The sequence below is a fragment of the Salvelinus namaycush genome, chromosome 24 (assembly GCF_016432855.1).
Source record: "Salvelinus namaycush isolate Seneca chromosome 24, SaNama_1.0, whole genome shotgun sequence".
NCBI lineage: Eukaryota > Metazoa > Chordata > Actinopteri > Salmoniformes > Salmonidae > Salvelinus > Salvelinus namaycush.
The window spans coordinates 25,172,246-25,199,428 of NC_052330.1; the positions used below are offsets into that span (position 1 = coordinate 25,172,246).

Sequence of the window (27,183 nt, forward strand, 5' to 3'; positions counted from 1 at the left end):
CTCTCACCAACCCAGTAGGAGACAGTAACACTTGAAATAGACACAGAGCATTATGCAGTGTGACCAGCAGGAGAACACACCCCATCCATCTCAATCCTTGGTAGTTGTCATATTGTTTGTCCACAGCTCTCGGGGGAGGGACACACAGTATCTCACACTTTATTTTGGGGCATTGGTTCTGTTTATTTTACCCGTGACTAGATTGTTGTGCACATTGGACATTAAACGTGGGTGGTGATGCGTTACTTAACGCTTCTATAAACCCCCGGAAAGTTCCAGAACTTCAACTAATCGCAGAGGACTATATGTTAGCTACAGATATCCCATTCTGTTGCAATGCCCATACAAGCCACCCAGCACCTCAGCATGTAGTTCTGATATACAACACACAGGATAGCAATGCAGAATAGTAGTATTGGGCGCAACAGTTGGCTAGCTTTCAAACATACCACAGCTAACATAGCTTGAGGTCTTCCGTTAGCAGTCTGTTTCAACACTGTTCTAACATACTTAGGACTCTTCTCAGTGTGGTTGTATCACCTCCTCCCCTCTGTCTTCTGTCTCCCACTATCCTGTATGCATCTCCTTCATATCTATGCATACCTGAGAACACATGTCAAAGCATGCCTTTTGGATATTAATTTGCCTTGATAAAGACACCAATCACTTGTGCTTTTGTTTCAGATGGAGCACAAACCTAACTGTGTACTGTTACAAACCCTAGTGGCTTACTGTAAAAACAAGACCAAACAATCTCTACCTTCCCCATTTCTACTGTATTCTATCGTGTTGTATTGATTCTGTTATTTTTCCCTATTCTATTGATGCAGGTTGCGTGTGTGTGTTTGTGTGTGCGCACGAGTGTGTGTGTGTAGCCCTAGTCCTAGGTGTGTGCGCATCTCTTCGATGTCTAACTCTTGTCTCTACCGTGGTTGGTTGGTCAGGTCGTCAGGGGAGACGAGGAGCGGGGAGATGCTAGAGCTGCGGATGAGCGAAATTGGAGCTGACGTGTTGGAGCTGCTGCTGGAGTTTGTCTACACAGGTTCTCTGGTCATAGACTCCGCTAATGCCAGGACACTGCTAGAGGCTGCCAACAAGTTCCAATTCAACACCTTCTGCAAAGTCTGTGTGTCCTTCCTAGGTATGTAGCTATGGCACAGGGTGTGTGTTTGGGGCGGGGGACGGTGTGTCTGTCTCATACTAAGCCTGACTTTCCGTCTTTGGCTCATGGTCCCTCGCACCCTTTCTGTCAGGTGTCCAAAGTTTCCACTGGAGTAAAATAGTTTCTTTCTAACAGCCAGCGCTTGGCCATTCTTCTCCCTTTAATACCTCATACCGCCTTTCCTTTATATCTGAAAGGTCTATTTCCACCTCTGGACCTAGTGATCTTTTCTGTATTTTCTCGATAGTTGTCGCTTATGTCTCAGTGTAAACATCACCTTTCTTCTTGCCGGATTTGGCACGCATTAAATCATGATCACTCTATTTTCGTCCAACATGCAACTTGTTCTTGTCATTCTGAAAAGTATAAATGCAATGTGCAACAATTTCAACAATTTGTCTGAGTTATAGTTCATATAAGGAAACCAGTCAATTGAAATGCATTAGGCCTTATCTATGGACTGGGCAGGGATGCAGCCATGCATGGGGAGCCAGGCCCACTGAATCAGAATTAGTTTTTCCCCACAGACATAAATACTCCTCAGCACCCACCCTCGCCCTACTCAGACGATCCCACAGGTGAAGAAGCCGGATGTGGAGGTCCTGGGCTGGCGTAGTTACTCGTGGTCTGCGGTTGTGAGGCCGGTTGGATGTACTGTCAAAATTTCTAAAACCACATTGGAGGCACCTTATGGTAGAAAAATGAACATTAAATTCTCTGGCAACAGCTCTGGTGGACATTCCTGCAGTCAGCATGCCAATTGCACGCTCCCTCAACTTGAGACACCTGTGGCATTGTGTGACAAAACTGCACATGTTAGTGGCCTTTTATTGTTTGCAGCACAAGGTGCACCTTTGTAATGATCATGCTGTTTAATCAGCTTCTTGATATGCCACACATGTCAGGTAGATGAATTATCTTGGCAAAGGAGAAATGCTCGCTAAAAGGGATGTAAACAAATATTTTAGAGAAATAATTTTTTGTGCATATGAAACATGTGACCAACACTTTACATGTTGCATTTATATTTTTGTTCAGTATAGCAACTTTACCTATAGCAACAATTTATTTTCTGCACCAAAGAAAAACCACCTGTTTAGAAAATCTAGCAAGCGAGGCAACTAAAAGCAAGTTTCTAGACAATGTTTATAATTACAATGCTTATTTACAATGCTTATATTTACCAGAAGATATCTGATAAAGTTTTGAGTTTAACTGTAGCCAATGTTTTATTCATCTTAACAGGGAAATAACACACTACAAGCTATTTACAAATATGGCGATCTAAAAATGGCTAACTTACAGTTGTGAGTATGAAGAAATAAACGCAGTGCATTCTGTTGGAGGAATTTAGACCTTGATGGTGCTGGCTACGCACAACAAATGGGACTGTTTGAAAGGGGATCATATAAACATTGCCAGATAGAATTCTTGGTATGTTGTTTTAAAAAAAAATCTGAATTAGCCCCCGCTCTCACTCCCTCTCCACCCGGCTCTCAGGGTTTAGGAGGCGCCAGGACAGATTCATAAAAAGGTCAGGGAACAATTGTCAGTAAAATGTCAAATCCCACAGATGTTCTAGGCCAATCGATACCAAGACAAGGCAGAGCTGAGTATACCGGTCTGGGTAAAAGCGGTGAGGGGTGTTTGAAAGGTTGGGGGTGGCGAGCCCATGGGTCAACTGAGGAGCAAATGCGTAGTCATGGGTTTAGGAGGTCAAGGGACTGGGAAATTGTAAATGTCAGCTTATACTTACCATTTAATAGAGATTGGTGGGGAGAGCTGTAAGGCAAGGCAGGGATATGATGTCTGGATATGAGATGAAAAAGGTCAGAGCTGTAAAGGAGAGGGAAAAGACAGTGGAAATAAATATTGATCTGTTTTTCTCGTTTCGTCCGACGATATGGACTTGTTGAAAACAGGGAAACCATTTATAGTATAGTCAGACTTCATCACCATCAGTAGGTCAGTGTTTCCTGCCTGAATAATATAATTCATGACATTTGAGTGTTAGAACTGAGACATAGTAATAATAATAGATTTGATTTGTATAGCGCTTTTCAATACAGCAAGAATTTCAACGCTCAAGTGCACTGCATGACATTGTACTGGTGCAATGTATAACCTTGGAACAAAGAAATTGATATTATGTCAAGGATATCCAAGTTCTTAACAAATGTACTGAAGATAAATGAACTTGGCCTAGTTTGGCCATGGTGTATTGAGTTGATCAGATTTGAGTGACAAAAATACCAAAAAACACATTTCAATACACCTGGGTTACCTATGTTGCACATCGTATTATTTGCCCAAATATTAGGACATCAATAAATAGAAAACTGATCCAACACAATGTAATATGTACAGTTATACAACGCATCTACAAAGTAATTACATGGAGATGGAGCAAGAGCACAATATAAGTTAAATGACCATTCATCATGGCAGTTAGTGCGAACAGATGCTATGTTGTGCAGGGTAATTTGGAAATCACTGAAAGCCATAAAATCATTTCTTGTAATTCTGTCTACGAGTTCAACCTTCAACGTTTGTGTGGATTTACAGCCATCAGCTATTGGACCTTCCAGAGCCTGGAATAAAACTCCTCTATTCATTATGTCTCCAAGTTTTAGATATGGCACGCACACACACACATACACACACACACACATCGTGAACGCCATATGGATTCTGCAGAGACTCCTCACACCCAATCAAATGAACCTAAATGAACGGTACCTTTGGAATCAATTAAGATCAAAGTAAAGAAGAATCCTAAACACATTTCAACCTGGTCTGATATTGATTAGATATAGAGAGGGCTCTAAAGTTATTGATCCGTCTAGCCCTTATTACTACATGTTCTCCCGTCAGACCCTTCTCAAGGTGAAAACACGTCTGCTCAACCACACCACAACAGACTACAGTTATTAGTTTCAAAGGCTTTGTTTTCCTATTCAGCTTCAACACACGGAGTTAACTTTAGAGTTTAATAACACACTTTGATGTCATACAAACCCTGTTTTGATTAGATATTCAGTCTGCTCTTTGAATTGTTGTGGCTCCATTACCTTTCCTGGTGATGTTTGTATAGGCAGCAGACACTCACACACACACACACACACACACACACACACACACACACACACACAAAGGTCTTTACCTGCAGTACTAATCCCTGCTATGCCGTTCCACACCCCCGCCTGACCGTGCTCAGTAGGCTCCTAACGATTGATTCCCCTTGTTTGTCCCTGGAGCTGTTTCAGCTATGACAGTCTCTCTCCAGGCCCAGATAAACACACAGATAGACCACAGCTCTCTCCCTGCTTTCTCCCCCTCTTTCCAGACAGTTTTTTTATGGATGTGTGAATAGCACTCCCTTATTCCTCTCCTCTTTTTCTCCCCATTCCCCTCTCTCTCACGCTCTCCCTCTCGCTCTCTGCAGAGAAACAGCTAACAGTGGGGAACTGTCTAGGTGTGCTGGCCATGGCTGAAGCTATGCGATGTACAGAGCTCCACAACATGGCCAAAGCTTTCGCACTGCAGAACTTCCCTGAGGTAGGTGGATTTAATGACTGGATTTCATTTTTAAACCCCCAAAAAACATATCACACTATGTATCTGTGAGAAAAGTCTTACCTGCAGTACTAATTCCTGCTATGCCGTCCGTCTACCATAACACCTGTCACACATGATTAAAAACAGTGCATGTACTCCAGGATTTTCATCCCAATGAAGTGTCAATCCTTCATTGTGCACTAGGTGGCGGGGCAGGAGGAGATTATGTGTGTGTCTAAGGAGGACCTAGTGGCCTACCTGTCTAATGACAGCCTCACCACCAAGGCTGAGGAACTGGTCTACGAGACCGCCATCAAGTGGATCAAACAAGACCCCACCGCCAGAGTTCAGGTAAGGCGGGGGGAGAGGGTCCTAGTGGTTACGAGGTAGGAGTGATTCAATTTTTACTGGTCCATTTTCAACATGTTCGTTCAGCGTTTATGGGTACTGGACTGTATGGCCTGGTTTGTTGTGGGAGTGCCATATCGCCCTTTGATCTAACCTGGTTAATCAGGACTTAATGCGGTTCTGACACCATCTGTCTATAGTATCATCACGCATACTCACCAACCATTACCCCATACAGTATGTCCTGGTTTCATTATATTGCTCATCACGTCTCATCTTTGTATCTGTTTCCTACACCACAATCCCTCCTGTCTTCGACTAGAGCTCCTTAAAGGAGAGAGAAAGTAAAAAGCTTGTGGTGTGTAGACACACACTGTTATGTATGTTCCCAGCAGAGTCCTACCACCAGCCTCTAGTCTATATTAAGTCCCTTAAGCTATATTTACTTCCTCCTCTAGACACACTAACAAGCATATACAGTACCATTCTCTCTCTACTTTCCCCTACGTACTGTCACCCTGCTCTGCCCTGCATCTGAATAAATTAAACACCTGTAAAATCATGCAGACTGGTAGTTAAGTTTTAATAGTATGGTTCTCATAATGTCCAATGACGACAATGTCCACGAGATGGAATTAGCATGCTGTCGGTTTAAATGCACTGTGATAGAGTATGAACATTCTGAGTGGGACACACTGTTCTGGCAGCTTCTGTTCATCTGCAGCTTTTTGAATCGGGGTATTGGTCTGTCGTTCTAGGAAATGGTAATGAAATGGGATTATGTCATATTCCACTACGTCACACTTCAACAAATGAGACTGGTGGTCGATACGTTTCATGGTCAATACATTGACTAACCAACCTCCATGAATATGGAAGAAGATACCATGGATTGTGGAAGAGATCACCATAGGATACAGACCATTTCTGGATCCAATAGTAAGGCTACATCCCTAATGGCACCTTGTTCCCTATTTAGTGCACCCCATTCCTTGTTTGTGCAGTAGTTTTGACCAGGACCCATAGGGCTCTGGTCAACAGTTGTGCACTATATAGGGAATAGGTTGCCATTCAGAATGTAGGCTAAAAGACCATGCATAAAGCAGCCTTGACTGCTGTTTAACAAGGGAGCTGAGATGAGTCGTGTTAAAACAGTTCATCACTGAGAACGTCACTCAGTCAGAATAACACCCTCTCATCAGATTGAATGGTCGTTGTAATGGTCTCAACTACTATAGACAGTCTTTGTATTTGCCAGATTGAATGCCAGTAGTAACTACTTCCATAAATTGAGTTGGACTTTATAATGGTGCCTGCTACTACAGACATTAAGGTCTGTTGGCCATAGAAAGGCAGTTCTGAGAGACAGTTTAGGTTAAATGATCAAAAAAGTGTTTTGACTGAAACTGTCTCTCAGGACTTGACGTTTCACATGATAAAACCATTGTAAAACTCTGCCTTCTACAGAGAAAGTTTTTACAAGGAAGTATTTTCTAAAGTGATGGATGTAAGACCTACGGTCCAAACAGCAGTCCAGACAGTACAAGGAGATGCAGATAATGGGGAAGTACACCGGATGTAAGTGAACTGTGTGCAGCAAACGCTTTGCACAAAATTGAGTGTGAGTCCTGAACAAGGTTAGAGCTTTGGGGTAGTTTCACACACACACAATGACTTATGTTCTAGTGAGGATGAAAGCCAGAAAGGTTTGGACCAATCACATCCGTTCAACTCAGCGCAGTTCAGCAGTAATCTCACAGGCTATTGGACAGGAGAGAACAGTGAATCAGACCATGGCAGGGAAACGAGGGGATAGCGGAATGGGACAGACCATTTCACCTGCCGTCCACTCCTCTTCCTCCTTATTCTCCCTCTTCCACCTTGTCACGAAGTCCAGGATAAAACTAATCCCTTATAGCAGTCAGTGGTTTCTCAAATGGAGGGTCGGGGCCTACTGGTGAGTCACTGCTCATTCCTTTTTGTGGCTGATACCGTTTGGGTCACAGCTTTAGACTTGGGTCTTTGGTTTTGTTTACTCGCGAGAACACACTCCCGAAGAGAGACTGAGACAGAGGAAGAGAGACAGTGAACAGAGAGGGCAGAGGGGGGCCCCGGTGTCCCTGTGTTCAGTAGGTATCAGATATTCACTCTCCGCTGTGTGCCTTGACGTTATAGGAGTGGAGCTCAGGGCCAGTCTCAAATCTAGGGGCCATGTGTGATAGTGAGACTAATGACGCTAGAGAGAGAACGGGAGAGGGAGGGAGAGAGGCGGACGAGGGAGAGAGGCGGACGAGGGAGTGGGGGATGGAGGGGAGATTTTTTTCACAAGAGAAACTGACCCCAGTCTAGAGAGCGAGTGGTTTTGTTAACATGCACTGCTCACCACAAGCTCCTTTTCACCTCCCCTCCCTCCCTCCACACCTCTTTCCGTCCTGCCATTTGGAGAAGGAGAGCAGTGGAAATCGCTCCCCCTGAACCTGTGAAATGTTTTAATGGCACGTCAGGACCGATTGTCACAGGGCTTACATACTCTGAGAAGGTCGGAAGGTGGAGGAATGCAACGGCTGGGGGGCTGTGTGCGAGCGTGCATAACAGCACGTTGGCGGTGACTGAATAAATAATGTCACTTATTTTTTTTATGTTGTCTCAAATATCCGCTAGAATTAAGACCGGGGCTGGACATCACAGTTGGTGTTAATTATGGATTTGTGGAAGACGCACACAATAGAAAGACGCACACAGAAAGGAAAAGAGTTTACATGAGTTCAGGAGGCTGTGAATCAGAAACATATTCATCTTCTACTGATCATAGCGCCCAGCTAAATAGTCTCTTTCATGCTAAACTCACTGCTGTAATACCTAGACCAGGGATCATCAACTAGATTCAGCCGGGGGACCATTTCTTTTCCTAAAGCGGATGGTTGGGGGTGCAGGAACATAATTACAAATCATTTGTAGACTGCAAATTGACCGCAAGAAGCCCAAAAAGATATGTTTAACCAAACATAATAATTTTAAACCTCCCATTTGTATACGATCACGTCTCTATGTGTGAGAATACTTGAACAGATTTCTTCAATTAAAATCACTTGGAGCTGATTTCGTCGTGTCCAACAATGAACATGCCCCAATTTCTCAAATTATTAGAATTATTTTGCTTTTGCTCAGAAAACTTGGTGCGCCAAATAAAATCTGCGGACCCTATCATTACATTACATGGACAATAGGTCTGAGCTGCTAGTATGGTGTTAGTGGCTAAAATACACTGTTTAAATTGTCCCATTCATTCCCCGCCTTACATAAACAGTGGATAGGAGGAGAACGGTGTTCCCTTAGCTCAGGATGCTTTCATACCAAATTGGTTTGGAGCGTTTTTTTTCTCCGAACTCTGATTTTCCGTCCCAATTTACCCCTTTCGGTTCGTTTGGACTGATGGTAACACTATCCGCATTCGGGAGCACACTAAACGCACTGTGGTCTCGGTCCAATTCCATTCATACAGAAGAGTTGTTCGCTGCAGGGTGAGAGTCAGTCTGGACCAAACACAGGAAAATAACCAGATGCGCGCAGTAGTATTGGTTGTTTGACAGCAAGCATTTGATGAAATGCACAGTACCATAACTTAATATCTCTGAAACATTATTTGAGTAGCAGCATTGCATTTATGAGCTCATCTGATGCAGATTAGGGGAGACTGGCAGTTCCAGGGATATAGGCTACTGAACATAGCCTATTCACATGAGTTAGAGCGGATATTGTGCGGTTTCCTCACGCATGTTGTTGGAAGACCAAAGCGAAAGTAATGTGAAGTTTGGGACACAAGTTATGCTTCTTGATAATCATAGATGGATTTAACATGAGCCTTTTTTCCAATAAACAAATTACTTGCTTGAGTACGGAGCTTTTAGGCATTTTAGTTCATTGACATTTGGCAATGTGAAACCAACCGGACCAAATGACAATGTAACAAATAATCAAACTCTGATTCGAACTATAGCTCAGAACTGTGTGTGAAAACGCCCTCAGTGACGCTGTTGACAGTGAGACCAGTCCTCACTGTTACCCACAGAGGCATTGTGGTACAAACGAAATACACATGCTACCAATTATACCTACTACCCCCCTCTCCCTGCCAAGACCTCTATAGGCCCTTCGTGTATGGGCCTGAATAGCCCCTCTATTATGCTCTAATAGGATCCCCATGAAATATGTTCTATCTCACCTGGTAGAACAGGCTGACAAAGGAAGGTGATTAATTGGCTCTTTGAGGGGGGGGGGGGGGGGCTAAAAAGCAAAAGCAATAGGGGTGGGCATCCTAATGTGATGTTTAAAAGGACATTTAATGGTGGATTTAGTAGATAAAAAGAGCCTGTCGTTCACTTCACTATGGAAAAAGACCTCAGAGTTCACGCTTCAAAAAATAACAATGGACATCTGACGTTTGCCATTTCAGAACCCACATGTATTTCAAAAGTATTTCAAATAAATTGAAAGTTATTTGATTTTATGGTAATACTTCTATAGAGTATCTTTAGAGTATCTTAGTGAAGGTCTTTCAAATGTTTCATCTGGTTTAGAGAAGAAATGGAAAGAGTAGTTATGTTTCCAAAGCAAATGAAAAGAATGTAGGTTTTTAAGTGGGACTGGAGTAGTGTGCTGCACTTAAATGAAGTGTGCACTTGTATGTTGTAGTGGACTGTACTATACTTGATACAGAAATTAATATCATACCTCCTATTGAAATCAGTGATCTGAAGAAACCTCGTTGACCCCATCTGCTTTCTATGATACTGCATTTTATATAAACATTGGAGCACAAAAGAAGTGCACACACACACACACACCTTGCTGTGTAGCAACTGCATGTAGTCCGTATGGGGCTCCCGAGTGGCGCATCGGTCTAAGGTACTGTGTCGCAGTGCTAGTGGTGTCACTACAGACCTTGGTTCGATTCCAGGATGTATTGCAATCGGCCGTGATTGGGAGTCCCATAGGGCGGCGCACAATTGGCCCAGGGGTTGGCCGGGGTAGGCCATCATTGTAAATAAGAATTTGTTCTTAACTTCTCTAGGATAGGTGGGACGGTAGCGTCCCACTTGGCCAAAATCCAGAAAAAATGTAGCGCGCCAAATTCCAATATATTACTATAAAAATCAATCTTTCATGAAATCACACATGAAAGACACCAAATTAAAGCTACACATGTTGTGAATCCAGCCAACATGTCTGATTTCATAAAGGATTTACGGGGAAAGCACACCAAACAATTATGTTAGCTCAGTACATAGCCACAGAAAAACACAGCCATTTTCCCAGCAAAAGATAGTAGTAACAAAAACCAGAAATATAGATAAAATGAATCACTAACCTTTGAACATCTTCATCAGATGACACTCATATGACATCATGTTACACAATACATTTATGTTTTGTTCGATAATGTGCATATTTATATCCACAAATCTCGGTTTACATTGGCGCCATGTTCAGAAATGCCTCCAAAATATCCGGAGTAATTACAGAGAGCCACGTCAAATAACAGAAATACTCATCATAAACTTTGATGAAAGATACATGTTTTACATATAATTAAAGATACACTTGTTCTTAATGCAACCGCTGTGTCAGATTTCAAAAAAACTTTACGTAAAAAGCACACCATGCAATAATCTGAGATGGCGCTCAGATGTAACAACATTTCTCTGCCATGTTGGAGTCAACAGAAATACGAAATTACATCATAAATATTCCCTTACCTTTGATTGTCTTCATCAGAATGCAGTGCCAGGAATCCTAGTTCCACAATAAATCGTTGTTTTGTTCGATAATGTCCATTACTTATGTCCAATTAGCTAATGTTGCTAGCATGTGTAGTACACGTGTCCAAACGCTCGCGCAGATGCAGGAAAACGAAAACTTCAAAAAGTTATATTACAAGTCGAATAAACTGGTCAAATTTAGTAGAGAATCAATCTTCAGGATGTTATCATTTATATTCAATAACTTTCCAACCTGGAGAATTCTTTCATGTCTGTATAAGTAATGGAACGCAAGGCGACAACATGAGGAAAGCGCGTGACCAAGAACTGGCAATCTGCCAGACCACTGACTCATTCCCCTCCCATCCGGTCCCACAACACAGCATAAACTTAATTCCACGTTCTACTGACTGTTGACATCTAGTGGAAGGCGTATGACGTGCAAACAGATCCATATATTACAGGGAATTGAATAGGCGATGACTTTAACAAACAAGAATTTTCACTTCCTGTTTGGATCTTTTCTCAGGTTTTTGCCTGCCATATGAGTTCTGTTATACTCACAGACATCATTCAAACAGTTTTAGAAACTTCAGAGTGTTTTCTATCCAATAGTAATAATAATATGCATATATTAGCATCTGGGACAGAGTATGAGGCATTTCACTATGGGCACTCAATTCATCCAAAAGTGAAAATGCTGCCCCCTATATCAAAGAAGTTAACTGACTTGCCTCGTTAAATACAAATAAATATAGTATTGTGTTTAGGGTTGAGGATCATGGAATTTTGGATGACTGTATTTGGCCAGTCAAATGACTGCGGTCTCTGTAATAATAAACGCTCGACTAGCAATAAAACATGTATTTTTTAAGATGCACATTTTATCCTCTCCTTCGGGCCTGACTGCATGTGCTGCCATAGAAATAGAATGATTAGGGCGTCCCGATTTAAAGTCAAGGATGGTGTAGTGGGTGGACTGGCAGCCATTGTGAGTGTACCCATAGGAGCAAAGCAGGAAGAGTACAATATCAATTAACATCATTTGAATGAACATTCTTTATTACCATAGAATAATTTCTATCACAATACCAGGCAGCCATTGCGGGTGTACCCATGAGTTTACCAGTCAAATTGCCACGGTTGCAGGTTACGAGCTTGTTCTAATCATTACATTTCTATATGGGCTGCTGCTGCTTTGTGGGCGTTGCCTAGGTGAGCGAAGACTCATTTGCTAGTTTCTTGTTTCAGAGACAGTTTCAGCGTGTTGAGGCCATGTTACCGTAGAAACGGACTAAACTACACGGATGCCCAGCTGTCCCATCTTGAGTAAGACTGTTCGTAAAAAAAAAAATATATAAACTGAACAAAAATATAAACGCAACATACAACAATTTCTAAGATTTTACTGAGTTACAGTTAATATAAGAATCAGTCAATTGAAATAAATTCATTAGGCCCTAATCTATGGATTTCACATGACTGGGAATACAGATATGCATCTGTTGGTTATAGATACCTTTAAAAAAAAGTAGGGGCGTGGATCAGAAAACCAGTCAGTATCTGGTGTGACCACCATTTACCTCAGCACGACACATCTCCTTCGAATAGAATTGATTTGGCTGTTGATTGTGGCCTGTTGTCCCACTCTCTTCAATTGCTGTGCGAAGTTGCTGGGTATTGACTGGAACATGCTGTCGATCCAGAGCATCCCAAATATTCTCAATTGGTAAATGTCTGGTGAATTGGTGAATGTCACTATGTCTGGTGAGTATGCAGGCCATGGCAAAACTGGGACTTTTTCAGCTTCCAGGAATTGTGTACAGATCCTTGCGCCCATGGGCCGTGCATTATCATGCTGAAGCATGAGGTGATTGTGGTGGATGAATGGCACAGCAGTGGGCCTCAGGATCTTGTCTCGTCATCTCTGCATTCAAATTGCCATCCTTAAATGCAATTGTTTGTTGTCTAGTTTATACCTGCCCATACCATAACCCCACCATGGAGAACTCTGTTCACAATATTGACATCAGCAAACCGCTCGCCCACACAATGCCATACACGTTGTCTGCCATCTGTCCAGGACAGTTGAAACCAGGATTCATCCGTGAAGAGCACAACACTCCAGTGGACATTGAAGGGGAGATTTTACCGCTGAAGTTGATTTTACGATGCCTAACTTCAGTCAGGTCAAGACGACGAGCACGCAGATGAGCTTCCCAGAGACGGTTTCTGACAGTTTGTGCATAAATTCTAAAGTTGTGCAAACCCAGTTTCATCAGCTGTCCGGGTGGCTGGTCTCAGACAATCTCGCAGGTGAAGAAGCCAGATGTGAAGGTCCTGGGCTGGTGTGGTTACACGTGGTCTGTGGTTGTGAGGCCGGATGGACGTACTACCAAATACTCTAAAATGGCGTTGGAGGCGGCTTACGGTAGAAACATGAATATTCAATTCTCTGGCAACGGCTCGGGTGGACATTCCTGCAGTCAGCATGCAAATTGCATGCTCCCTCAAAACATGTGGCGTTGTGACAAAACTGCACATTTTAGTGGCCTTTTATTGTCCCCAGCACAAGGTGCACCTGTGTAATGATCATGCTGTTTAATCAGCTTCATAGGCCACAGCTGTCTGGTGGATGGATTATTTTAGCAAAGGAGAAATGCTCACTAACAGGGATATAAACAAATTTGTGCACAAAATTTGAAGTAAGCTTTTTGTGCGTATGCAACATTACTGGGATATTTTATTTCAGCTCATGCCACGTCCAACTGGCCTCACAAACCAGACAGCTGATGAAACTGAGGACTATTTCTTGTCTGTAATAAAGCCCTTTTGTGGGGGGAAACGCATTCTGATTGGCTGGGCCTAGTGCCCCAGTGGGTGGGCCTATGCTCTCCCAGGGCCACCCATGGCTGCACCCCTTCCCAGTCATGTGAAATCCATAGATTAGGGCTCAATTAATTTATTTCAATTGACTGATTTCCTTATATAAAATCATTGGAATTGTTGTTTTTATATTTTTGTTCTCTGTGTATATATATATATAATTAGAGGTCGACCGATTTATTTTTCGATACCGATTTACTGGAGGACCAAAAAAAGCCGATACCGATTAATCGGCCGATTTTTGATTATTATTATTTTTAAAAATTTGTAATAATGACAATTGCAACAATACTGAATGAACACTTATTTTAACTTAATATAATACATCAATAAAATCAATTTAGCCTCAAATAAATAATGAAACATGTTCAATTTGGTTTAAATAATGCAAAAACAAAGTGTTGGAGAAGAAAGTAAAAGTGCAATATGGTGCCATGTAAGAAAGCTAACGTTTAAGTTCCTTGCTCAGAACATGAGAAAGCTGGTGGTTCCTTTTAACATGAGTCTTCAATATTCCCAGGTAAGAAGTTTTAGGTTGTAGTTATTATAGGAATTATAGGACTATTTCTCTCTATACGATTTGTATTTCATATACCTTTGACTATTGGATGTTCTTATAGGCACTTTAGTAGTGCCAGTGTAACAGTATAGCTTCCATCCCTCTCCTCGCTCCTACCTGGGCTCGAACCAGGAACACAACGACAACAGCCACCCTCGAAGCAGCGTTACCCATGCAGAGCAAGGGGAACAACCACTCCCAAGTTTCAGAGCGAGTGACGTTTGAAACGCTATTAGCGCGCACCCCGCTAACTAGCTAGCCATTTCACATCGGTTACACCAGCCTAATCTCGGGAGTTGATAGGCTTGAAGCACGATACGCACCGCATCGATTATATGCAACGCAGGACACGCTAGATAAACTAGTAATATCATCAACCCTGTGTAGTTAACTAGTGATTATGATTGATTTTTATAAGATAAGTTTAATGCTAGCTAGCAACTTACCTTGGCTTCTACTGCATTCGCGTAACAGGCAGGCTCCTCGTGGAGTGCAATGTAAGCAGGTGGTTAGAGCGTTGGACTAGTTAACTGTAAGGTTGCAAGATTGAATCCCCCGAGCTGACAAGGTAAAAATCTGTCGTTCTTCCCCTGAACGAGGCAGTTAACCCACCGTTCCTAGGCCGTCATTGAAAATAAGAATGTGTTCTTAACTTCTCTAGGATAGGGGGCAGCATTTTCACGTTTGGATGAAAAGCATACCCAAATTGAACTGCCAGCTACTCATCCCCAGAAGATAAGATATGCATATTATTAGTAGATTTGGATAGAAAACATTCTGAAGTTTCTAAAACTGTTTGAATCATGTCTGTGAGTATAACATAACTTATTTAGCAGGCGAAACCCCGAGGACAAACCATTCAGATTTTTTTGTTGTTGAGGTCCCTCTCTTTTCAATGGATTTTCATTTGGAATACAGATTTCTAATTGACCTTCTTGCAGTTCCTACCGCTTCCACTGGATGTCAACAGTCTTTAGAAATTGGTTGGTTTTTCCCTATGTGTAATGAAAAAGTACGGCCATCTTGAACGAGGGTCACTGGAAGTGTACTGTTAGTTAGAGGCGCATGACCAGAAAGCTAGCTACTGTTTGTTTTAATCCTGTATTGAACACAGATCATCCCGTCTTCAATTTTATCGATTATTTACGTAAAAAATACCTAAAGTTGTATTACAAAAGTAGTTTGAAATGTTTTGGCAAAGTTTACAGGTAACTTTTGAAATATTTTGTAGTAACTTTGCACAAGTTGGAACCAGTGTTTTTCTGGATCAAACGCGCCAAATAAATGGACATTTTGGATATATATCGACGGAATTAATCGAACAAAAGGACCATTTGTGATGTTTATGGGACATATTGGAGTGCCAATAACAGTAGCTCGTCAAAGGTAAGGCATAAATTATATTTTTTATTTCTGCGTTGTCGCGCCTGCAGGTTTGAAATATGCTTCTCTCTTTGTTTAATCTGTTGCTATCCTCAGATAATAGCATCCTTTGCTTTCGTCTTAAAGCCTATTTGAATTCTGACATGTTGGCTGGATTCACAACAAGTGTAGCTTTAATTTGGTATCTTTCATGTGTGATTTCATGAAAGTTTGATTTTTATAGTAATTTATTTGAATTTGGCGCTCTGCATTTTTACTGGCTTTTGGCCAAGTGGGACGTTAACTTCTCTGGGATATTTCGCACGCTAACTGACTTGCCTAGTTAAATAAAGATTAAATAAAGGTGTAAAAAAAATATTTAAAAAAATAGGCCAAATCGGTGTCCAAAAATACCGATTTCCGATTGTTATGAAAACTTTATCGGCCCTAATTAATCGGCCATTCCGATTAATCGGTCGACCTCTAATACACACACACACACACACACACACACACACACACACACACACACACACACACACACACACACACAGTTCCAGTCACCGGTTGACACAACTACTCATTCTAGGGTTTTTCTTTATTTTTACTATTTTCTACATTGTAGAATAATAGTGAAGATATCAAAACTATGAAATAACACACATGGAATCATGTAGTAACCAAGAAAGGGTTTAACAAATCAAAATATATTTGACTTTCTTCATAGTAGCCACCCTTTGCCTTGATGACAGCTTTGCACACTCTTGCCATTCTTGAAACAGCTTCATGAGGTAACCACCTGGAATGCATTTCAATGAACAGGTGTGCCTTGTTGAATTTCATTCGTTAATGCGTTTGAGCCAGTCAGTTGTGTTGTGACAAGGTAGGGGTGGGTTACAAAAGATAGCCCTTTTTGGTAAAAGACCAAGTCCATATTATGACAAGAACAGCTCAAATCAGCAAAGAGAAACGACCGTCCATCATTACTTTGAGACATGAAGGTCAGTCAATACGCAACATTACAAGAAATGTAAAAGTTTCTTCAAGTGCAGTCGCAAAAACCATCAAGCGCTATGTTGAAACTGACTATCATGAGGACCATCACAGGAAAGGATGACCTAGACTCAACATCAACTGTTCTAAGGGGAGTGCGTGAAATCAGGCCTTCATGGTCGAATTGCTGCAAAGAAACCACTACTAAAGGACACCAATAATAAGAAGAGACTTGCTTGGGCCAAGAAACACAAGCAATGGACATTAGACCGGTGGAAATCTGTCCTTTGGTCCAAATTTTAGATTTTTGGTTCCATCCGCTGTGTCTTTGTGAGACGCAGAGTAGGTGAACGGATGATCTCCGCATGTGTGGTTCCCACTGTGAAGCATGGAGGAGGTGGTGTGGGGCTGCTTTGCTGGTGACACTGTGATTTTCTTGAGAATTCAAGGCACACGTGACCAGCATGGCTACCACAGCATTCTGCAGTGATACACCATCCCATCTGGTCTGGGCTTAGTGGGATTATCATTTGTTTTTCAACAGGACAATGACTCAACACACCTCCAGGCTGTGTAAGGGCTATTTGACTGAAAAGGAGATTGATGGAGTGCTGCATCAGATGACCTGGCCTCCACAATCACCCGACTTCAACCACAGAGTGGAGGAAAAGCAGCCAACAAGTGCTCAGAATGTGGGAACTCCTTTAGACTGTTGGAAAAGCATTCCAGGTGAAGTTGGTTCAGAGAATGCGAAGCGTGTGCAAAGCTGTCAAGGCAAAGGGTGGCTACTTTGAAGAATCTAAAATATAAATATATTTTAACACTTTTTTGGTTATTACATGATTCCATATGTTATTTTTACAATTCTACAATTTAGAAAATAGTAAAAAATAAAAACCCTTGAATGAGTTGGTGTCAAACATTTGACTGGTAGTGTGTATAAATATATATATATATATATATATATTTTGACAGTTATTTTAGTGTAATGACAGCCTTTATCCATAACTGTTGGTTATATGGTAATTGTGCCAGCCCGTGTTCACCAGACATACCAAATCGTGCTTCAACAAAGAACAATTTTTACATAGCCAGATCAACACACACAGAGCCATAAGTCCTCTCTACATAGATGGTTAGGAAAATGGCACATTTAAAATGACTATGGGTGGGTGACCTACTTACTGCGTTATTGCGTGAAGCCATGCTGAAAATGCCCCCAAGAGAGCAGAACAGCTATGTCTGCGTGTGAACTGCCTGAGCCCCTGCCTCCATCCATAACCTCTATGCCTCTGCCTCATCCCTCCATCACACATGCACATCACTAACCTGAGGGGAAGGAAAACACACGCGCGAACACACACCATGAGCCCTATAAACGGTCGTTGGTCCGGGTGAGTTAGCGCTCTGAAGCTAAGCGTGCTAGTAAACTCCAACCCCATAGCCTAAACACACACACACACACACATCATCCCTTTCTGCTGTGTGTGTGCTGTTCTCTCTGTTCAGTGAAGGACAGTGAATAAATATGAGCGTGCATGTATCATTTGTATTTGAAGACCGCGTGACACACCAACACACAAAGTTGTAAGTGGCCTGTGTTCCGGCAGAGATAGGAGGACCTGAGCCCTAGGACCATGGCTCAGGACGACCTGACATGACTCCTTGCTGTCCCCAGTCCACCTGGCCGTGCTGCTGCTCCAGTTTCAACTGTTCTGCCTGCGGCTATGGAACCCTGACCTGTTCACCGTACGTGCTACCTGTCCCAGACCTGCTGTTTTCAACTCTAGAGACCGCAGGAGCGGTAGAGATACTCTTAATGATCGGCTATGAAAAGCCAACTGACATTTACTGCTGAGTTGCTGCACCCTCGACAACTACTGTGATTATTATTATTTGACCATGCTGGTCATTTATGAACATCTTGGCCATGTTCTGTTATAATCTCCACCCGGCACAGCCAGAAGAGGACTGGCCACCCCTCATAGCCTGGTTCCTCTCTAGGTTTCTTTCTAGGTTTTGGCCTTTCTAGGGAGTTTTTCCTAGCCACCGTGCTTCTACACCTGCATTTCTTGCTGTTTGGGGTTTTAGGCTGGGTTTCTGTACAGCACTTTGAGATATCAGCTGATGTACGAAGGGCTATATAAATACATTTGATTTGATAATCTGTCTGATGTCTCAGATCAGTCAGACTGCAGTTGAGCTAGTCGACACACAGAAAATAGTTTCCCTCGACTATTGTCAGTGGGTACCAAGGGGAATGACGTTGTTCGTTTGTGACAGACCAATTTTGCAGACTGTCTTTTCTTTAGATACAGAATAATATTATATTCAGATGTGTGTATGTTGTGGATGCATTGTCTTTGTACTTTTAGTGAGTGCCTCTGCTCCTCTGTGAGTGTGTGTGAGAGATCAGTGTAGAGAGAGAGGAAAGTGTGAGATATATGCTCTCTCGCATGTCAAAGTGCTGTATGGGCTGCATATTGAATGTGGTGTGTGTGTACACATCTGAGCTGGTGTGTGTGTGTACACATCTGAGCTGGTGTGTGTGTGTACACATTTGAGCTGGTGTGTGTGTGTACACATTTGAGCTGGTGTGTGTGTGTACACATTTGAGCTGGTGTGTGTGTGTACACATTTGAGCTGGTGTGTGTGTGTACACATTTGAGCTGGTGTGTGTGTGTGTGTACACATTTGAGCTGGTGTGTGTGTGTGTGTACACATTTGAGCTGGTGTGTGTGTGTGTGTACACATTTGAGCTGGTGTGTGTGTGTACACATTTGAGCTGGTGTGTGTGTGTGTGTACACATTTGAGCTGGTGTGTGTGTGTGTGTACACATTTGAGCTGGTGTGTGTGTGTGTGTACACATTTGAGCTGGTGTGTGTGTGTGTACACATTTGAGCTGGTGTGTGTGTGTGTACACATTTGAGCTGGTGTGTGTGTGTGTACACATTTGAGCTGGTGTGTGTGTGTGTGTACACATTTGAGCTGGTGTGTGTGTGTGTGTGTGTGTGTGTGTGTGTACACATGAGCTGGTGTGTGTGTGTGTGCGTGTACACATGAGCTGGTGTGTGCGTGTACACATGAGCTGGTGTGTGCGTGTACACATTTGAGCAGCTGGTGTGTGCGTGTACACATGAGCTGGTGTGTGCGTGTACACATTTGAGCAGCTGGTGTGTGTGTGTACACATTTGAGCTGGTGTGTGTACACTTGAGCTGGTGTGTGTGTGTGTGTGTGTGTGTGTACACATTTGAGCTGGTGTGTGCGTGTACACATTTGAGCTGGTGTGTGCGTGTACACATTTGAGCTGGTGTGTGCGTGTACACATTTGAGCTGGTGTGTGCGCGTGCACATTTGAGCTGGTGTGCGCGCGCGCACATTTGATTTGTAGTAATTGTCATTATTACAAATAAATAAAAATATCGGCCGATTAATCGGTATCGCCTTTTTTGGTCCTCCAATTATCGGTATCGGCGTTGAAAAATCATAATCGGGTGACCTCTAGTGGAGATGATGTAGTTAATTATTCCTTGCCCACGAACATTCGACCACCCATCAGAGATTATTGCAATCCAGTCTGCTTTCTCTATGATTTGCTTGACCTTCACTTGAACTCTGCATCCAGCAAATGAGTAGATAAAGCATGTCTGGTTGGAGGGGTGTATGCTGAGCAAAGAACATTCAGAAATCTCTTCCAATACACATTGCCTGTGAGCATCAGAGGTGAACCAGTTGCACTCACAGCTCGAGCAAGACATTCATCAGCATTTCTCTGACGACGTTCCTCCATTGTGTCAAAAGAACTTCTGATTCCAGGAGGACCATGAGCTGTTGCTACCGATAAGGTGTCTGATTCAAAATTTCGAATAGAAGTAGAGGGACTTTTATCAGAGGTTGCTTGTTGTAAGCGCTTGAAGGAACTTTATACACTTGGCCAGATGATTTTGCATCTTTGTTGCATTCTTCACACATGATTTGGCACAGTATTTGCAAATGTACACAGCGTTTCCTTCTACATTAGCTGCAGTGAAATGTCTCCATACATCAGATAGTGCCCGTGGCATTTTCGTGTAAAGATTAGAAAAAAATGAGTAAATAAGCCCCCAATATAATTCCATGTACAGATAAGTAGTTTTAAGCAGTTAGATTAAACAACACCTTTGTAAGATAAATGTTTTAAAATGAAACCTGTATGGAAACAGGTGAATTAACACTCCTCAGTTAGCAGGCTCAAGCAAGCTAAAAACCCACATGGAAGCAAAACCTAACTAGCAGAAATTGTTAACAAGTTAGAAACGATTTAAACATGCTTTGCTGTAGGCTACTATTTACTGCTTCACAAAAAATAATGTATATCATATAAAATATATTCACCCCACCCAGTTTTGTAATCAAAACTTACCAGAAAGCATGTAGTCCTTGGCTCAGACAGTATATTGGTGTGGGCTCAAAAGCATCTCATTAGTGTGCAAGATCTTGAGAATCAGCTGTACCTATGATGGAAGAATGCACTGTGCATGCAGAGGGTTGCAATTCCATTGAATTGGGGATAGTTTAACGAAAATATGCCACAAGACCTTGAATTTCCTTGTGTATCAAACAAAAAAAGGTTCACTGTTATAAGCTAACTATTTTGATGAATTTAAGCAAAATTCCCGGGCTTAACTTCCCATGGAAAGAGAGCGAGTGAGACAGTGACAGCGGAGGGCCAGGGGGAGTGGCAGCAGAGAAATACTCTTCTCAGGTGTGTAGGTGTACCGTTCTCTGCTGCCTGTCATTAGTGATCACGTTAATGTATGCATCATTCAGAGGTCATCTCTCTCTCACACACACACACACACACACACACACACACACACACACAGACTATTGTTCACAGCTGTTCCATAGCCACTTAGCTGCGCTCTGAGTCACTTAGATGATTGAATACACCTCTGTCAGACACACACACACACACATCACTTTGCACTTAAGCACTGTACTCAGCTAAAAACATGTTAAATAGAACTACATGGGCTGCAGCCTAGTTACCCAGACTCATTTTCTTTCTTTGCACATTAAATACCAGTGGTTGATAATGAGTCTGTGTTCATATTTGCCATTGTGGTGTTGCCGGAGATGGACATGAAAGTAGTCCGTGGCTGGTAGCACAGTCTTTCATGTTTGGGTTTGTTTATTCGTTGCTAATCTAACAGTTACTTGGGGCTTCCAAGAGTTCTATCGCTTTACTGCTGTAGAATATTTTCTCCCTTTAAGTAGTCAATTGACTCTCTCCTTCCCCTCTCCAATCCTTCACCCCTTTATCTCCCCCGCACCTCACTCCTTTATCTCCCCCGCACCTCACCCATCTCTTCTCTCTCTCCTGCAGCATGTATCAGAGTTGTTAGCGGTGGTGCGTCTTCCCTTCATCCACCCGTCTTACCTGCTGAACGTTGTGGATAACGAGGACTTAATAAAGACGTCGGAGGCGTGTCGAGACCTGGTCAACGAGGCCAAGAGGTATCACATGTTACCTCACGCCAGACAGGAGATGCAGACTCCTAGGACACGACCACGGCTATCTGCAGGTAGGTGTACACACACACACACACAGTTTAAATAGTTTATTTGAATCCACAAATCACATTGCAGTCGAAGGATTCTAATATTTCATAGGTCATGGAAATATGGTTACAGAAAGCACCTTGTCCATACAGATGTTTGACAGCTGACACAGAGCAGTACCTTGCTAGCTGGTTTGCATTTGTCCTCTGCAGGTCTGCAGTCTGAAGGCCACGTACTGTCAGTATGTAAATGGCCGAGACTTCCAAATATCAGCAAACAAGTTTGCACTGATAACCAATGCAGTTCAGGCATGACACGAAGGGCTGGTATTTCAGAAACTTGTCAGAAAAGGCCTGCTCCATGTAGGAGTCAAAAGAGCAGTCCACTTCCAAAATGAGCTCTTCCTTCTGGCCTCCCCCCACAACAATATCTGGCAGATTTGGTATTAGGGCTGGGCGATATGGCTAAAATATCATATAGCAATATTTTTCACATTTTTGATGTAATTTTGATATTTAATTACCAAAGTTCTAAATATGCTTTTACTATAAATCTTTGTACTTCAGGACTTTAAGCTTGGCATCAGATATATGTAAAAGATTTCAATGGGCTTTCTCTATTCTAATTGTTTTGTTGTTCAATCTAACTTCAACCCAAAATCATTTTAAGCATTTTCGTATATTTCTGCATTTCCTGCACTTTTGTTGTAATTTCCACACTGCCACGTAGGGCTGCACAATAGATATGGGCGAACATTCTAGGCCTAGTGTATTGGTGTTGCAATTATTGAAATAGAATAATTATTGTAGTTCAATAGTTTGAATATATTGGGCAGCTTGAATATGTTTGACATGACAAATTAATAAGCCAGGGAGGAATCATTGTGACTGGTCAGGATCCAAAGTGTTTGTTATTTTTTCCAAGGGGAATTTACATGATGTTTTCTCATATAGCCAGCTAGTTAGCTCTCTAGCTAACATATTCATGCTTATTCTAGTCCCCTCTGATTTTAGAAGATGCCGTTGCACGAACAACATGCTGATCTAGGCCTACACCAGCACTGGTATCAGGCTGTATTAGCTGGCTACATTTGCTCTGACTGATTTACATTTAGCTAGTTAACTAGCGATTAGCATTATCTAAAATAAGGTATACCTCCCAGCCCTATTTGGTATACAAAAACATTAACATTAAACCAGCCTCCTCTGACAAGAGAATGCTTGTGAATATGCACTGATGGTGGTACTGTCTCTCACCATCTATCAGGTTGAGGCGTTCATGTCCATCTATGTATAAGTCCATCTATGAACGGCAACCATTAGCAACATGTGAATCGGACTCGATTACATGCGACTCTCTCTCTCACACACACACACACACACACACACACACACACACACACACACACACACACACACACACACACACACACACACACACACACACACACACACACACACAAGCTGTCACATGCATGCCAGGACATGCGATGGAGAAGGAGCAATAAAGATAAACTGAAATTGATATTTGTGCCATGAGATGGAAGGAAGGAAGAGAAGGACATTTTACCCAAGATTAAATTATTTGATCGCATAAAAAATATGTATGTATTGGTTTCCCAAAATCAAACAGAGTTTGGGTTGTGTGTGAGCCAAGCACAGACCGATTTACTATGAAATCTTTGGATGGCTTACCATAAGTGTTTCTGGGCTGAGGAACTCAGGGTGCTTTTACAGTAGGCCCAACACATAAACATATATTAGGGCATTCTAAACACCAACTGCTGTCCAGACATTTCTCTTATTCCAGCCGGCCAACTATTCACTTCACTTCCAACCATTCAGGCAGTCCCATTCAATTTGTTTACATCATTAAATCAGATATTTATGGAAATAAGTAGCCCTGGACGGACGAAAAGTAAATTGCTTTTGGCCGTTAGATTTTCCTGCCGTTCTGCCACGTCTCTCTCTGGTCCCTCCTCAATAAAGAGCTGTCTAATTACTGTGAGTGTGTGGTGTGTTTGTGCCTGCGTGAAACTTATTAGAGCTTAACACCGACAGCAGGAATAACACATTTTCTGCTTGGTGGAGTTAAGGTAATTGCTAAACAAATGTCACTTTGTGGTGTGGACAGTTTACAAGCCTGCCTTCTCCATTCTGCTTAAGGTGTGCACACACTCATCGGTAAACGGAAAGTAAATGGTGTTAGTTTAATGGTTTGTATTTAATTGCAGAGTGGTGTTAACTACTAGCCAATGAAAAGTATTATTCGTCTGACTTTGTAAAAAAACCTCTACCTCTCTCTCATCTGAGGTCAGAACTGTCTCCAAGAATGCCTCCCAAATGGTTCTCTTGTCCACACGTGCCCTGGTGAAAGTAGTGCACTATATAAGGAATGGGGTGCCATTCGGGAACACAGCCTAGAATGTAGGGTTCTGGTTAGTGTGAGATTGAGTATGGTGTTGGACTGGCCATCTGGTCATCTGTCTGACTGGGTCTGAGATGCACAGCAGGGCCCGGTCAGATGGACAGGGAGGCTGGGAGAGGCTGCCTCGAGATAAAGGTCACTTACTCCTAATGGTGAGGAGTACATTTTGGGTTTTGTATAGCTAATTCAAATAACCAACTCACCAAGCTTTGATTATTTGAATCAGCTGTGCAAAATCCAAAACATGCACCCAGGGAGAGGCCGCAGGACTGAGTTTGGAAAACCTGCTCTAGATAAAGATCACTTACTGCTGATGGTGAACAAGGAGGAGGAGGAAGAGATGGTGGATGGGGAAAGATATGGAGGGAGAGAAGGAATGAGATTTTTTTTTAATAAGAATTGAGGGAATGTGGTGTCAGAGCTTATGCACAGGCTGGTGTAAATGTGAGCACGTATCGCCGGAGCACCACCTGAGCTGGTAAATGTGAGCACGTATAGCCGGAGCACCACCTGAGCTGGTAAATGTTAGCACGTATAGACGGAGCACCACCTGAGCTGGTAAATGTGAGCACGTATAGACGGAGCACCACCTGAGCTGGTAAATGTGAGCACGTATAGACGGAGCACCACCTGAGCTGGTAAATGTGAGCACGTATAGACGGAGCACCACCTGAGCTGGTAAATGTGAGCACGTATAGACGGAGCACCACCTGAGCTGGTAAATGTGAGCACGTATAGACGGAGCACCACCTGAGCTGGTAAATGTGAGCACGTATAGACGGAGCACCACCTGAGCTGGGAAGATAAGTCTCAAGCGGAAAAAGAAAGAGAAACGGCGTGAAACCCTTCTTGCCGTGCGCACTCAATCTGTGTGTGTGTGTCTGTAGACCTATCTCCCTGCCAGCTGTCTCTGGTGTCACAGCAGGAGACCACCAGCTACTCTCTCTCATCCCTTCTCCCCCTCTACTTCCACTCTTTTACGTCACCACCTCCTGATCTTTTTTCCCCTTAATTTTCCTCCTCTACCTCTTCAAACAATTCTTCAACCTCCTCTTCCATCTTTTCCTCGTGTTCCTCTCTCGACCACATCAGGTCACGTAACTGTCTGATACACCTGCTAAAGAATCTTGATATGAACTCTGCTGTATAAGATGGCCTACCTAAGCTGCCTCTGTGTGCTTATGGGAGTGTTTAGTACAGTGTTGACTCATAATGACCCACTCACACATCATTCAGGTGATTCTTTGCTGCTAATTGGAGACCGTATATGCGTGTTATCTTTCATTAGGTATTCTGAGGAATTGAGGGATTACATTGTGAATTACATCAGAAGCTAGTGCTGTGCTGAAAGTTCATTGGGTGGATTGCATTACACACACACACACACACACACACACACACACGCGTCAGGCCCCTTCCTCACAGCAATGTTCAATGTATCCCCAGTAAGGAAAGGCTATAGCCAAACTGTTAACTTAGCTCAGCCAAGTGTACTAACACAAATGAGCTGTAATGACAAACACTACACACCACAGTGCTTGGGCCAAGCTATATGTGCATTATCTACACGCCACAGTGATGCTCTACCACATGCAGACATATATACAGGTTAGAGCAGGAGGGAGGTCTGAAATAAAATCTTACCTCTGACCATTTGCACTGATCAAGTTCACCTGCCGCAAGCCCAGCATCTACATAAGAAATTATGAAACAGACACAGCACCAGCGAGAGAGCCCACAAACTGCATAGCAGCAGGCCTGGAAGGGTCAAACACAGACTTCTATCACAGTTTAGACTCCTGTAGCGCCAGTCATGGGTTTGAAGCCTTATGGTGTGTTTGGTTGGAGAGGCCAGCGGCAGCTTTGAACTGTAGTAGACCTCCAGGTGAGCCTGATGAATCAGTAGTCAAATAGTCAACATCTTCAAATGCACCAACACACTCAATTGGAAATGGAGCTAAAGGGTGAATATAAACCAGGGATGGCCAACCCTCCACCTGGAAAGAGATTTAGCTAAAGGGTGAATATAAACCAGGGATGGCCAACCCTCCACCTAGAAAGAGATTTAGCTAAAGGGTGAATATAAATGAGGGATGGCCAACCCTCCACCTGGAAAGAGATTTAGCTAAAGGTTGAATATAAACCAGGGATGGCCAACCCTCCACCTGGAAAGAGATTTAGCTAAAGGTTGAATATAAACCAGGGATGGCCAACCCTCCACCTGGAAAGAGATTTAGCTAAAGGGTGAATATAAACCAGGGATGGCCAACCCTCCACCTGGAAAGAGATTTAGCTAAAGGTTGAATCTAAACCAGGGATGGCCAACCCTCCACCTGGAAAGAGATTTAGCTAAAGGTTGAATATAAACCAGGGATGGCCAACCCTCCACCTGGAAAGAGATTTAGCTAAAGGTTGAATATAAACCAGGGATGGCCAACCCGCCACCTGGAAAGAAATTCAGCTGGCTGGTGTGTTTACGGACATATTTAATCGCTCCCTATCCCAGTCTGTTTTCCCCATGTGTTTCAAGATGGCTGCCATTGTACCTGTACCCAAGAAGGCAAAGGCTAGTCAAGGATCATA

The 27,183-nt window shown here is 42.7% G+C and overlaps 1 protein-coding gene across 3 annotated transcripts in view; it reads left to right on the plus strand.

Annotated features, from left to right (window-relative positions):
- LOC120019111 (kelch-like protein 29) overlaps window positions 1-27,183 on the plus strand; it is a 136,670-nt gene that overhangs the window by 70,792 nt on the left and 38,695 nt on the right. For all 3 annotated transcript variants that reach the window (XM_038962370.1, XM_038962373.1, XM_038962371.1), the window contains 4 exons: window positions 945-1,141; window positions 4,608-4,720; window positions 4,925-5,071; window positions 21,998-22,196. In XM_038962370.1, the coding sequence (XP_038818298.1) occupies window positions 945-1,141; window positions 4,608-4,720; window positions 4,925-5,071; window positions 21,998-22,196 (656 nt within the window). The remainder of the gene's footprint in view (window positions 1-944; window positions 1,142-4,607; window positions 4,721-4,924; window positions 5,072-21,997; window positions 22,197-27,183) is intronic.